The sequence below is a fragment of the Nycticebus coucang genome, chromosome 18 (genome assembly GCF_027406575.1).
Source record: "Nycticebus coucang isolate mNycCou1 chromosome 18, mNycCou1.pri, whole genome shotgun sequence".
Lineage (NCBI taxonomy): Eukaryota > Metazoa > Chordata > Mammalia > Primates > Lorisidae > Nycticebus > Nycticebus coucang.
The window spans coordinates 74,651,235-74,663,672 of record NC_069797.1 but is presented as its reverse complement, the minus strand read 5'-3'; the positions used below and the strand labels follow the sequence as shown (position 1 = coordinate 74,663,672).

At 44.7% G+C, this 12,438-nt stretch overlaps 1 protein-coding gene across 2 annotated transcripts in view; it reads left to right on the top strand.

Moving 5' to 3' along the window:
* The window catches only part of SRP68 (signal recognition particle 68), a 46,436-nt gene that overhangs the window by 25,680 nt on the left and 8,318 nt on the right, over window positions 1-12,438 (top strand). For both annotated transcript variants that reach the window (XM_053568397.1, XM_053568396.1), the window contains 2 exons: window positions 4,087-4,185; window positions 8,113-8,177. In XM_053568397.1, the coding sequence (XP_053424372.1) occupies window positions 4,087-4,185; window positions 8,113-8,177 (164 nt within the window). The remainder of the gene's footprint in view (window positions 1-4,086; window positions 4,186-8,112; window positions 8,178-12,438) is intronic.

The window sequence follows — 12,438 nt, the reverse complement described above, 5'->3', positions numbered from 1 at the left end:
GTACATTAAATATCTGCAGGCTTTTGATGACTCTTACCAAGTTATGGTTAGTATTTTAATGTTGAGTGGCAGAGAGACCATTCATCTTTTTCCTTAAAAAAAAAAAAAAACTATTCTCAAGTAAGATTTAACTCCCTCTTTACCAATTCTCCAGTTTATTTTTCCCTAGACCTCACTGAGCTGGATATGGCTTGGTTCCTATCCTCACCGTATGGGTGTGGCGGAGAACATGGTCAGACTTGCCTTGTATGTCTCTTAGTCACACCACCACCTTCCAGCAATTTCTATAGACAAGTGAAAACAATCCAGAAATCTGGTTTTTAATAGGAGAAGGACTATACCGCAGGGCACTGCAGCTGGGTTTCCTCTGTACCAGTCAGCTTTGGGACACTACTTAAGAACAGAACCTGAGACTGTAGAAAAGGCACACACCTATAATCCTAGCATGCTGGGAGGCTGAGGCAGGTGGATGGCTTGAGCTCACAAGTTCTAGACCAGCCTGAGCAAAAGCAAGACCCTGTCTCTACTAAAAATAGAAAAACTGAGGCAAGAGGATTGCTTGAGCCCAAAAGTTGGAGGTTGCTGTGAACTATAATGTCACAGCAGTCTACCCAGAGTGACAGCTTGAGACTGTCTAAAAAAAAGAAAAAAAAAAGGGCGGCACCTGTGGCTCAAGGAGTACGGCGCCGGTCCCATATGCTGGAGGTGGCGGGTTCAAACCTAGCCCTGGCCAAAAAAAAAAAAAAACCACAAAAGAAAAAAAAAGTTGAGAGGCTGAGGCAAGAGAATCACTTAAGCCCAAGAGTGTGTGTTGCTGTGAGCTGTGATGCCATAGCACTCTACCGAGGATGACGTAATGAGACTCAGTCTCAAAAAAAAAAAGCACATTTTGGAGGTTTCAAGTTTTATAAAAATTGATCTAGAATTTATGCATTCATTTAATTATTAGGGCTAATAAATGATCATTATTTCTGGGCCTGAGCCTTCTCTCTGGCATAGGCACACCTGGGAAAAGGTCCAGCCAGAACACAAATTTTTATGCAGGGGTTTGCCTCCTGTGTTTAGGAACATTCTCGATGGTTCAGTGGCTGGCGTGGAAGGTTGGCTTATGGATGATAAGAAATCCTGCCTGCACATGTTGCGAGTTGTTATCCTTTCAGGAATTATCTTAGCCTCAAACACAGGTTTATAGAATGAAAGTATTAGTAGGGTGGCGCCTGTGGCTCAGTGGGTAGGGCACCAGCCCCATATACTGAGGGTGGCGGGTTCAGACCTGGTCCCGGCCAAACTGCAACCAAAAAATAGCTGAGCATTGTGGCGGGCACCTGTAGTCCCAGCTACTTGGGAAACTGAGGCAAGAGAATCACCTAAGCCCAGGAGTTGGAGGTTGCTGTGAGCTGTGATAGTACAGCACTCTACTGAGGGTGATAAAGTGAGACTTTGTCTCTACAAAAAGAAAGAAAGAAAGAAAGTATAACTAGTAAAATATATTTAAGGCTTGCTGTTTGGAGACGTTTTGTCCAGCCAGGGAGAATCATGAGACGTTCTCCTTCAGAGATTAGTCGTCTCTGAGTCACAGTGTGCAGTGTGGGTGTTCAAAGAAAAACACCTCTGACTTATGTCCTCCCCTTCAATATACTTTTTCCTTCATTGTTATTTAAGACTTTTATAAAATTCCCAATGGGGGCAGCGCCTGTGGCTCAAAGGAGTAGGGCGCTGGCCCCATATGCTGGAGGTGGTGGGTTCAAACCCAGCCCTGGCCAAAAACTGCAAAAAAAATAAATAATAATAATAAATAAATAAATCGGGTGGCGTCTGTGGCTCAAAGGAGTAGGGCGCCAGCCCCGTATGCTGGAGGTGGTAGGTTCAAACCCAGCCCCGGCCAAAAACTGCAAAAAAAAAAAAAAAAAGAAAGAAAGAAATCTTTAAAAACATAATAAAATAAAATTCCCAATGGAACTCAGAGTTGGGGGGGGAGTTTTGTTTATTTGTTTTGTTTTGTTGAGGAGACAGAGTCTCACTTTATCGCCCTCAGTGGAGTGCTGTGGCATCACAGCTCACAGCAACCTCCAACTCCTGGCAATTCTCTTGCCTCAACCTCCCAGTAGCTGGGACTACAGGCACCCGCCACAACGCCTGGCTATTTTTTTGTTGCAGTTTGGCTGAGGCCAGGTTTGAACCCGCCACCCTCAGTATATGGGGCCAGCCCCCTACCCACTGAGCCACAGGTACCACCTGGAACTCAGAGTTGTTTTGAAGCAATAGGGATGTTTACTGTGCTCAGCACCTTGGTACAGGGGTTGACTTAATCGAAGGGATTAAACATATCTGGCAGTATAGAGGTTTAGCATTTTAGCAGCATTTTAATTTGAACCATATCCTACCTACAGGGAAGGAGGCAGAGCCTGTGTAGTTGGTAAAGTGAAGTTTACACTTTTCTTAAACACCATTGCCCAGCCTTTCAATCCCATCTACCTGAAAAGGGGTGCGGTTGCACAGTGGTTTGCTGGTGTTGTAGCTCATCCTTCCTGCTAATAATGTGGCCCTGCTCTGTGCGTGTGCTTGGTGCTTTTGTTTCTTAAATGATGCCAAGTCTTGTTGTACAGCTGCGCCATTCCATAGGATTTGTATTTGAAAAATTTGGCCAGCAAGTCTTGAGACAATGGCCACCCGATGCATATGGCTGTTTAAATTTAAATTAATAACAATTCCAGGTGTTCATGTGGAGCCAGCTCCTCCTGTATAGTACAGTGCAGATAGAACATTCCCATCACTGCAGAAAGTTCTGCTGGAACGTATTTTAGTGAGTTAATGTTGGCCGGAATGACCGTGCTCCTGATTTCTTCCTAATTTAGTGAACAGCAGGAATGTGAAGTGTCTTATAAGTGGAAAAGTATGTTTAATTTATATTGGGTAATTTACAAGGAAGATTTTTTTCCCACAGTGGAAACTAGGAAAAGAATAAGAGTTATTAAGACATAAAGGCTTTTTTTAACCCCCCCTAGTCATTGCTCAATGGAGTGAGCAGTACTGGGTTTTCTTAGAGATCAATTGAATGTTAAGACCTTTTTTTCAGATTGGATGTTAGTTTCTGTGGAAAGTCAGATTTAATACTGAAATGTTGATGTTTTAATTTCATAGTGGGTCTGCCAGTAATACAAGTTCATCTCCTCTCTGCCTTTTGTCCATTCTCATCTGCTCAGTCAGATTCTTTAGAATGATAATGTGGTTTGGCAGGTATTCAGTTAATGAATAGCTTTTTCACCTACTCAGCTATGGAGAGAAGGTCACACACCCAGTTCTTGTACAAAAGCTGTCATCTCATACTTGTCAACCTTGTCTGCCCTAAAAACTGTTCTCAGAGTAGGGGCCATGTAGAATATCTGAACGCTAAGTGTATGTGGTGAAGAGAACTTAGTGTGGTATTTAGGAGACTATCTTTTTGATTGAGGATTGATTAGGTCCAAGCAAGTGATAAACGTAACTAAAAGAAATAATCTGTAAGTTGGGTTGTATTGGTAAAGGGTGACTTTGTGGCATACAGTAGAGCTTCACAGTTTATTCTGGGAGAAAAAAAGAGAGAGAGATTCGTGCTGTGCTTCAGTGTGAGAGTGTGAGGGAGCAGTGCCCTGTGTCTAGTTCGTAAGGTCCTGGGGGATCCCAGGCCCTGGTGCTGAGCAGAGGTGATGTGCTGCAGGAAAGTAGCAGAAAGTCCTGGGATGGAAATTTAAAGCATTAAGGACAGATAGATTTTCAAATCAGTCATACAGATCGCTTTTTCAGTGTGTTTACTTTTTAAAATATAATTCACATTTCCTTATGAATGAGACAATTATATGGCAGAGACAACTAAATGGTCTCTGACCCCCCCCCCCCATGTGAGTGGGGATCAAAGTTCTGTGATGAACTTTAGCACACCTCCGTTAGCATACCAGGATTTACTCAAAAGAAAGTTTCTGGGTGGCGCCTGTGGCTCAAGGAGTAGGGCGCCTGTCCCATATGCTGGAGTGGCAGGTTCAAACCCAGCCCCGGCCAAAAACCACCAAAAAAAAAAGAAAGTTTCTTGCTCACTCTGTCTTTGTTTAGGCTGAAAGTGAAGAAACCAAGGAGCGTCTGTTTGAATCCATGCTCAGCGAGTGTCGGGATGCCATCCAGGCCGTTCGGGAGGACCTCAAGCCAGATCAGGTGGGGGCCCAGTGGTCTGAGTGTGCCACACTCTTGCCCACTGAGTTTTTATTTTAATTTTATTAATTTATTTATTTATTATTTTTTGAGACAATCTCTCAAGCTGTTGCCCTGGATAGAGTGCTATGGTGTCACAGCTCACAGCAACCTCCAACTCCTGGTTTCAAGCGATCCTCTTGCCTCAGTTTTTCTGTTTTTAGTAGAGACAGGGTCTCACTTTTGCTTGAGTTGGTCTGGAATTCATGAGCTCAAGCCGTCCACGCCAAGAGTGCTAGGATTACAGGCACGCCCAGCTCTGCTGTGTTTTTAGTTGTGTGGTTAGCTGACAAGGGCATCTTCTGTTCTTCCTTTTTAAAAATGTTGTCACTGTGATTATTCAGTCATATAGGCTGAAAACCTCAGAACCATTTGTCCCCTTCATCCCTGTCACCAAGCCCTGTGATTTATTCTCCCTTTAAAGTGCCTCCTGGCCCATTGATTCCATCTGTTTCCAGCCTTTTACCTTCCACTTAGACTGCTATAGAGAGCTCAGTCCTTCCCCTGTCTTGGCCTTGGTTCCTTCTCTAGACCTTTCTTTTTAAAAGTTCAAAGTGAATCTTTCTTTTTTTTTTGGTAGAGACAGAGTCTCACTTTATGGCCCTCGGTAGAGTGCCGTGGCCTCACACAGCTCACAGCAACCTCCAACTCCTGGGCTTAAGCGATCCTCTTGCCTCAGCCTCCCGAGTAGCTGGGACTACAGGCACCCGCCACAATGCCCGGCTATTTTTTGATTGCAGTTTGGCCGGGGCCGGGTTTGGACCCGCCACCCTCGGTATATGGGGCCGGCGCCCCAACGACTGAGCCACAGGCACCACCCTAAAGTGAATCTTTCTAAATCCCATTTCCCCTTCTAATTTTAAAAGCCCAGTGATTTCCTGTAGATCTTGAGCACTAGTTTCCAAACTTTTTATCTATTTTTTTGAGACAGGGCCTTACTCAGTTGCCGAAGCTGGAGTGCAGTGACACAATCACAGCTCACTGCAACCTTGACCTCGCAGGCTCATGCAGTCCTCTTGGCTCAGCCTCCTATGTAGCTGGGACTATGGTTTGTGTGCTATCCCACCTAGCTAAATTTTTCTTCTGGAGAGATGGAACCTCATTATGTTGCCCAATCTGTCTCAAGTTTGGGGATTCAAGCAGAGTCCTCAGTCCTCAGCCTCCCAAAGTACTGGAATTACAGGCGTGAGCTACTATACTGGCCCATGCTTCTGTGAAGAGGTACCCCATAAGCAAAGTTGAGTTTTTACCTCTTACATATGTGTATTTATAAATTATATACTTTATTATTCAGCTGATTTGTAACATATAAGATACGTTAAAATGAAGTTTTTAAAAATTAGGTAACTACAAATAGGAATTCAGATTTCGTTTTTCTGTTCACACTCCCTAGCTTTCTTGGGCATATGTTAGAGACCACTGGCCAAAAAAACTCTGTTCAGGCCCCTTAGGCTGGTAGGCAGGCTCCATCCTCCAAGACCTCAGCCATAAGCAGTTCAACTTAGCATGATCTGAACCTGCCTTTCCCACCTGAGTGCCTTCCCTTCACTATTGTCATTATCCTTTCTCTCCTCACACCTGCATCGTCTTTTCCTCTAGCTCAGGGGTCCTCAAACTGCGGCCCCCGGGCCACATGAGGCGATGCGATTGTATTTGTTCCCGTTTTGGTTTTTTACTTCAAAATAAGATATGTACAGTGTGCATAGGAATTTGTTCATAGTTGTTTTTTTTAAACTATAGTCTGGCCTTCCAACGGTCTGGGGGACAGTGAATTGGCCCCCTGTTTAAAAAGTTTGAGGACACCTGCTTTTCACCTAGCCAAACTCCAGCTTTCAAGGTCCAGCTTACAGCTTGCAATCTCTGAAAAGCATGAAAAGAGTGCCTACACCATCCTACCTCAGCCCACAAAGATCTCCACGTTTTCTAAATATCTGATATTTGTAGCTATAATTTTTATTTGATAGTTAATCATGTATTGCCTCTTTTTATTTATTTATTTATTTATTTTTTGAGACAGAGTCTCAAGCTGTCACCCTGGGTAGAATGCCGTGGCATCACAGCTCACAGCAACCTCCAACTCTTGGGCTTAAACGATTCTCTTGCTTCAGCCTCCCAAGTAGCTAGGATTACAGGCACTTGCCACACGCCCAGCTATTTTTTGACTGTAGTTGTCATCATTGTTGTTTGGCGGGCCCAGGCTGGATTCGAACCCGCCAGCTCAGGTGTATGTGGCTGGCGCCTTAGCCGGTTGAGCTATAGGCACCGAACCCTATTGCCTCTTTTTAAAATATTTTATTTTTTAAATTGTTGTAAAACACACATAACATAAAACTCACCACCTTAACCATTTCTGCATGTACACGTCAGTGGTGTTAAGGATAGTCATACTGCTGTGAAGCCATCAGCACCACCTAGCTCCCCAGTATCTCTCATCTTATATAGCTGAAACTCAGTGCCCATTAAACAATAACTTCAGGTGTTGCCTTTTAACATTTTGCTCCTTGTTTTATATTATCTTTTCTTTTTTTTTTTTTTTTTGTAGAGACAGAGTCTCACTGTACCGCCCTCAGGTAGAGTGCCGTGGCGTCACACGGCTCACAGCAACCTCTAACTCTTGGGCTTACGCGATTCTCTTGCCTCAGCCTCCCGAGCAGCTGGGAGTACAGGCACCCGCCACAACGCCCGGCTATTTTTTGTTGCAGTTTGGCCGGGGCCGGGTTTGAACCCGCCACCCTCAGCATATGGGGCTGGCGCCCTACTCACTGAGCCACAGGCGCCGCCCTATATTATCTTTTCATTATATTTTCCCCAAGATCATGAACATCATGATTTAAGCAGCTATATATTTTTTTCATCATCTGGCATAGTACCCGGGGTATAAATGTTTCTTTTAAAAATTGCTGCTTTCTCTGTGACATCTCCTCTGTCATTAGGCTGCCTGTGTATAGTATGCTTCCCCTCATCTACGTCACACAGGTACCTGCAGAGGCCGAGCCTCTATCACTGTCACTCACTTTGAATTCTGTCAAAGCTGAATTCAAAGTCAAAGCTGTCAGGGGACACCTCACAGACAGTAATGAATATGGAATACAAAGATGCACTCACTTCCTGTTGCTACAGTAATATTACCACAAACTTAATGGCTTAAAACAACAAATCTGTTATCTCACACATCTGGAAGTCAGAAATGTAAGGTGGGTTCCAGGGCTGCATACCCTTTGGAAGCCCTGGGGACACTAGGAGAGCCCTTTCCCAGGGTTGCATAGGACGCACTTCCTGCCGCCCTTCATCTTCACAGCCCTCTGCTTCTCTATCTCTGACCCATCCGTCTCCCTTTTCCATGGACCCTGTGATTACATTGGTCCCATCTAGATAATCCAGGCTAACTAAAGATCCTTGTCTTAATCATACCTGCAGAGTCACTTTATCATTGTAAGGCAACACCTTCACAGATTACATGGAGGTTATGATGTAGACATCTGTGTGTGTGTGGGGGGGGGGGGGGGTCATTATTCAGCCAGCCACAAAAGGCAAGCTCTGATAGCACAAGGGCACAAGATGTGGGGCTTGAGCTTAAGCCACAGGCCCTACCATTGAGCCATAGACTATGGAATGTCCATCATCATATGCAATTTTTTAAGGTTAGACACCCTTAAGAGTGGACAGAAAATTGCACCTGGCCATTACTCTGAACTCTGTTACTCAAGGCCAGTGTTTAGGTGCTGTTGGCAACTGAGTGACCCTGCCATTCTGTGATATATCAAGTGCATCTTTGTTATTTGAGGACCCCTAAGTTACTAGAGTTCAGGCACTTTGGGGGTCACACCATCGAATGAGGTGGTCAGAGCCAAGGATAGGGTCAATTATTTTTACCTTTTTCATTTTCTGCAGAAACAGAGAGATTACACCCTTGAAGGGGAGTCAGGGAAGGTGTCTAATCTTCAGTACCTGCACAGGTAAGGGTTATTGTAATTTTTATATTTTTTATTATGAAATATATCATTGGAACAAAAGAGTATATATGTTTATGTTAATAATTTCCTAATATAAAATAATACCAATGCACATACATGCATTTTTTCATATGAAACTACTACATTTCGGGCGACGCCTGTGGTTCAAGGAGTAGGGCGCCCGTCCCATATGCCGGAGGTGGCGGGTTCAAACCCAGCCCCAGCCAAAAACCACAAAAAAAAAAAAAAAAAAGAAACCACTACATTTGGCTTGGCGCTTATAGCTCAGTGGCTAGGGCGCCAGCCACATACACCAGAGCTGGCGGGTTTGAACCCAGCCTGGACCTGCCAAACAACAATGACAGCTACAACCAAAACATGGCCTGGCATTGTGGCGGGCGCCTGTAATCCCAGCTACTTGGGAGGCTGAGGCAGGAGAATCACTTGGGCCCAGGAGTTTAAGGTTGCTGTGAGCTGTGACACTACGGCACTCTACTGAGGGTGACATAGTGAGACTCTACCCGCCCCCCCAAGAAAGAAACTACTACGTTTGCATACTATTTTCATATACCTAATTGAAGATTTTTACTAGCTTAAGAATGAACACAACCAGTGTTGGAAGCTCCCAGGGGTCCCTCCTTCATTTCATCCCTCTCCCTCTTTTAGAGCTAGTCTCGCTCCTCCCCAGTGTCAAGATGCTTAAAAATAATAATAACTTTCAACTCTGAAAGTTATTCTGTTTGTTCTGTATGTTTTAAAGTTGTCCTTTTCACATTTAAGCTTCATTTCAATTCAAGTTTAATTCCATCTGGAGTTTGTTTTTGGTAAGGTAAGGATCCGCTTCACTTTTTCCCATAAGGATGATGGATTGTTCCAGTATGATTTATTGACCCCTCCTCCAGCCTTTCCTCACTGGTCTTCAGTGCCAGCTCTGACAGCCATGTACCCCATTTTCTCCTTGTAAGCTCTTTTTCCGGACTCTCTCTGCTCCATTGTTTTATTTGGATTGGCACAGTGAATTATTAAAAGTTTTATAAAATTGGGCGGCGTCTGTGGCTCAGTGAGCAGGGCGCCAGCCACATATACCGAGGGTGGTGGGTTCAAACCCAGCCCCGGCCAAACTGCAACAAAAAAATAGCCAGGCGTTGTGGCGGGTGCCTGTAGTCCCAGCTGCTCGGGAGGTTGAGGCAAGAGAATCACCTAAGCCCAGGAGTTGGAGGTTGCTGTGAGCCGTGTGACGCCAGGGCACTCTACCAAGGGCGATAAAGTGAAACTCTGTCTCTACAAAAAAAAAAAAAAAGTTTTATAAAATTATTAAAACTTACACCAAAGTCTTGACATTGGATAGAGCAAGTTCTTACCGGTTTTTCTTTGTGTGTATCTCGTCTATTCTTTTTTTTTTTTTATCTTAACTATTCTTATCCCTTTGCTTTTTCATATACATTTTTATTTTTGTTTATTTTATTTTATTTTTTTTTTAGAGACAGAGTTTCACCTTATGGCCCTCGGTAGAGTGCCATGGCATCATACAGCTCACAGCAACCTCCAACTCCTGGACCCAAGCAATTCTCCTGCCTCAGCCTCCCGAGTAGCTGGGACCACAGGCGCCTGCCACAACGCCCAGCTATTTTTTGGTTGCAGTTCAGCCGGGGCTGGGTTTGAACCCGCCACCCTCGGTATATGGGGCTGGTGCCTTACCGACTGAGCCACAGGCGCCGCCCTCATATACATTTTTAAATCACTTTGTCAAGTTTCATTTTCTAAAAAGTGAGTCCTGGCCAGGCACGATGTCTCAATCCTGTAGTCCTAGCACTTTGGGAGGATGAGATGAGAGGATTTTTTTAAGGTCAGTTTGAGACCTACGTAAAAAAGAGCAAGACCCCGGGCGGCGCCTGTGGCTCAGTGAGTAGGGCGCTGGCCCCATATGCCGAGGGTGGCGGGTTCAGGCCCAACCCCAGCCAAACTGCAACAAAAAATAGCCGGGCGTTGTGGCGGGCGCCTGTAGTCCCAGCTGCTTGGGAGGCTGAGGCAAGAGAATCGCGTAAGCCCATGAGTTAGAGGTTGCTGTGAGCCGTGTGACGCCACGGCACTCTACCGGAGGGCAGTACAGTGAGACTCTGTCTCTACAAAAAAAAAAAAAAAGAGCAAGACCCCGTCTCTACTGAAAATAGAAAAATTAGCTTGGTATTGTGGCAGGGGTCTGTAGTCCCACTGGGGAGGCTGAGGCAGGTGGATCACTTGAGCCCAGGAGTCTGAGGTTGCTGTGAGTGAGGCTGACACCACTGCACTCTACCAAGGACAATAGCATGAGACCCTGTCTAAAAAAAGAAAAAAAAGTTGAGTCTTCCTTTTGTTTCACAGAAGATGAAGAGTGACATTTTTGGAATGTACAGTGGAGAAATAAGATTGCTACTTGGGAAAACGCCACTTCTCATCAGATTTTCTTCCCCATCTCACCTTGAAATTTTGATTTCTTGTTGTTTTTTTTTTTTTTTGAGACAGAGTCTCACTTTTTCACCCTTGGTAGACTGCTGTGGTATCACACACAGCTCATAGCAACCTCTAGCTCTTGGGCTTAGGCAGTTCTCTTGCCTCAGCCTTCCGAGTATCTGTGACTATAAGTGCCCACCACAACACACGGCTATTTTTTTGTTGCAGTTTGGCCGGAGCCAGGTTGGAACCCACCACCCTCTGTATATGGGGCTAGCACCCTACTCACTGAGCTACGGGCACCACCCAAAATTTTGACTTCTTAGTCACTGCTTGTGATTTAAAAAGTGAACCTGACAGTATCTTTTTTTTTTTTTTTTTGTAGAGACAGAGTCTTACTTTATGGCCCTCGGTAGAGTGCCGTGGCATCACACAGCTCACAGCAACCTCCAACTCCTGGGCTTAAGCGATTCTCTTGCCTCAGTAGCTGGGACTACAGGCGCCCGCACACAACGCCCAGCTATTTTTTGGTTGCAGTTCAGCCAAGGCCGGGTTTGAACCTGCCACCCTCGGTATATGGGGCCGGCGCCTTACCAACTGAGCCACAGGCGCCGCCCGAACCTGACAGTATCTTTAGCCATCCCCCTTTCCCTCTCCATTTTTTTTCTTTTTTTAGTAAGACAAAAACCACAGAAACTTCCTTCTTTCCCCTTTATCTCCATTCATAAGGAATTTGGTTTGTGTGAATGTCAGATTAACTGCCACGGGACATGGCTCATAGAATGTCAAGCAAGAGTGGCCCTTGGGTATTACCTGTTCCAGCAACCTTTGGAAAAAGAGAAGGTTCCAGGAGTTATGTGGTAAGTTAGAGGCAGGAGTTGCTCTAACTTCCTAACTTTCAAAAGACCTTTGAAACCTCAACAAGGCTTAGGAAACTGAAATTTTGAAGCCCCTTTGGCTTTGGATCCATTCTTTTACCTTAAGATTTAAGTAAGATCAGGATCCTAGATTTTATTTAGGATTGAAGACTGGCTTTGGAGTAAGTTGATGAAGGAAGAACCAGGCAGCTTTTGTATTTTAGTCAAACTTTGTACAGCTGTGTCTAAATCCCTCTATTACTCGTGTGTATAATAGTTACTTTGAGAGTCTGATTTTTCTGGGGAGCTTTTAAGGAAAATCCATTTCATGACATTCTTTTTGATTCTTTTAACAAATTAACAAAATTCTTTTGGCATTTACGTCCATATCTTAACGTGTGTTGCTGCTTCTGGGCCTGACGACGTGGTCCTTTTGTGCACCTCCCACTGTTGCCCTGGCTCACCTGCTCCACCCAATCCCTACATAGGCTTTCTCATTTCTGAATCATCTAAGGGCTCATTTGGGTTCTTTGAATATTATTTAAAAATGTAAAGTGTCGGGCGGTGCCTGTGGCTCAAAGTAGTAGGGTGCCAGCCCCAGCCAAAAACTGCAAAAAAAAAAAAAATGTAAAGTGTATTGGGTGGCACCTGTAGCTCAGTGGGTAGGGCGCCGGCCCCATATACTGAGGGTGGCGGATTCAAACCCAGTCCCAGCCAAACTGCAACAAAAAAAATAGCCGGGCTTTGTGGTGGGCTCCTGTGGTCCCAGCTACTCGGGAGGCTGAGGCAAGAGAATTGCCTAAGCCCAGGAGCTGGAGGTTGCTGTGAGCTGTGACGCCACGGCACTCTACCAAGGGCGATAAAGTGAGACTCTTGTCTCTACAAAAAAAAAAAAGTAAAATGTCTTGTTCTGATTTCACAACTTCAAAGTCTTATCTTTCTGGGGTTATTAATAATAGGTTTTTTTGAAGTTTTCT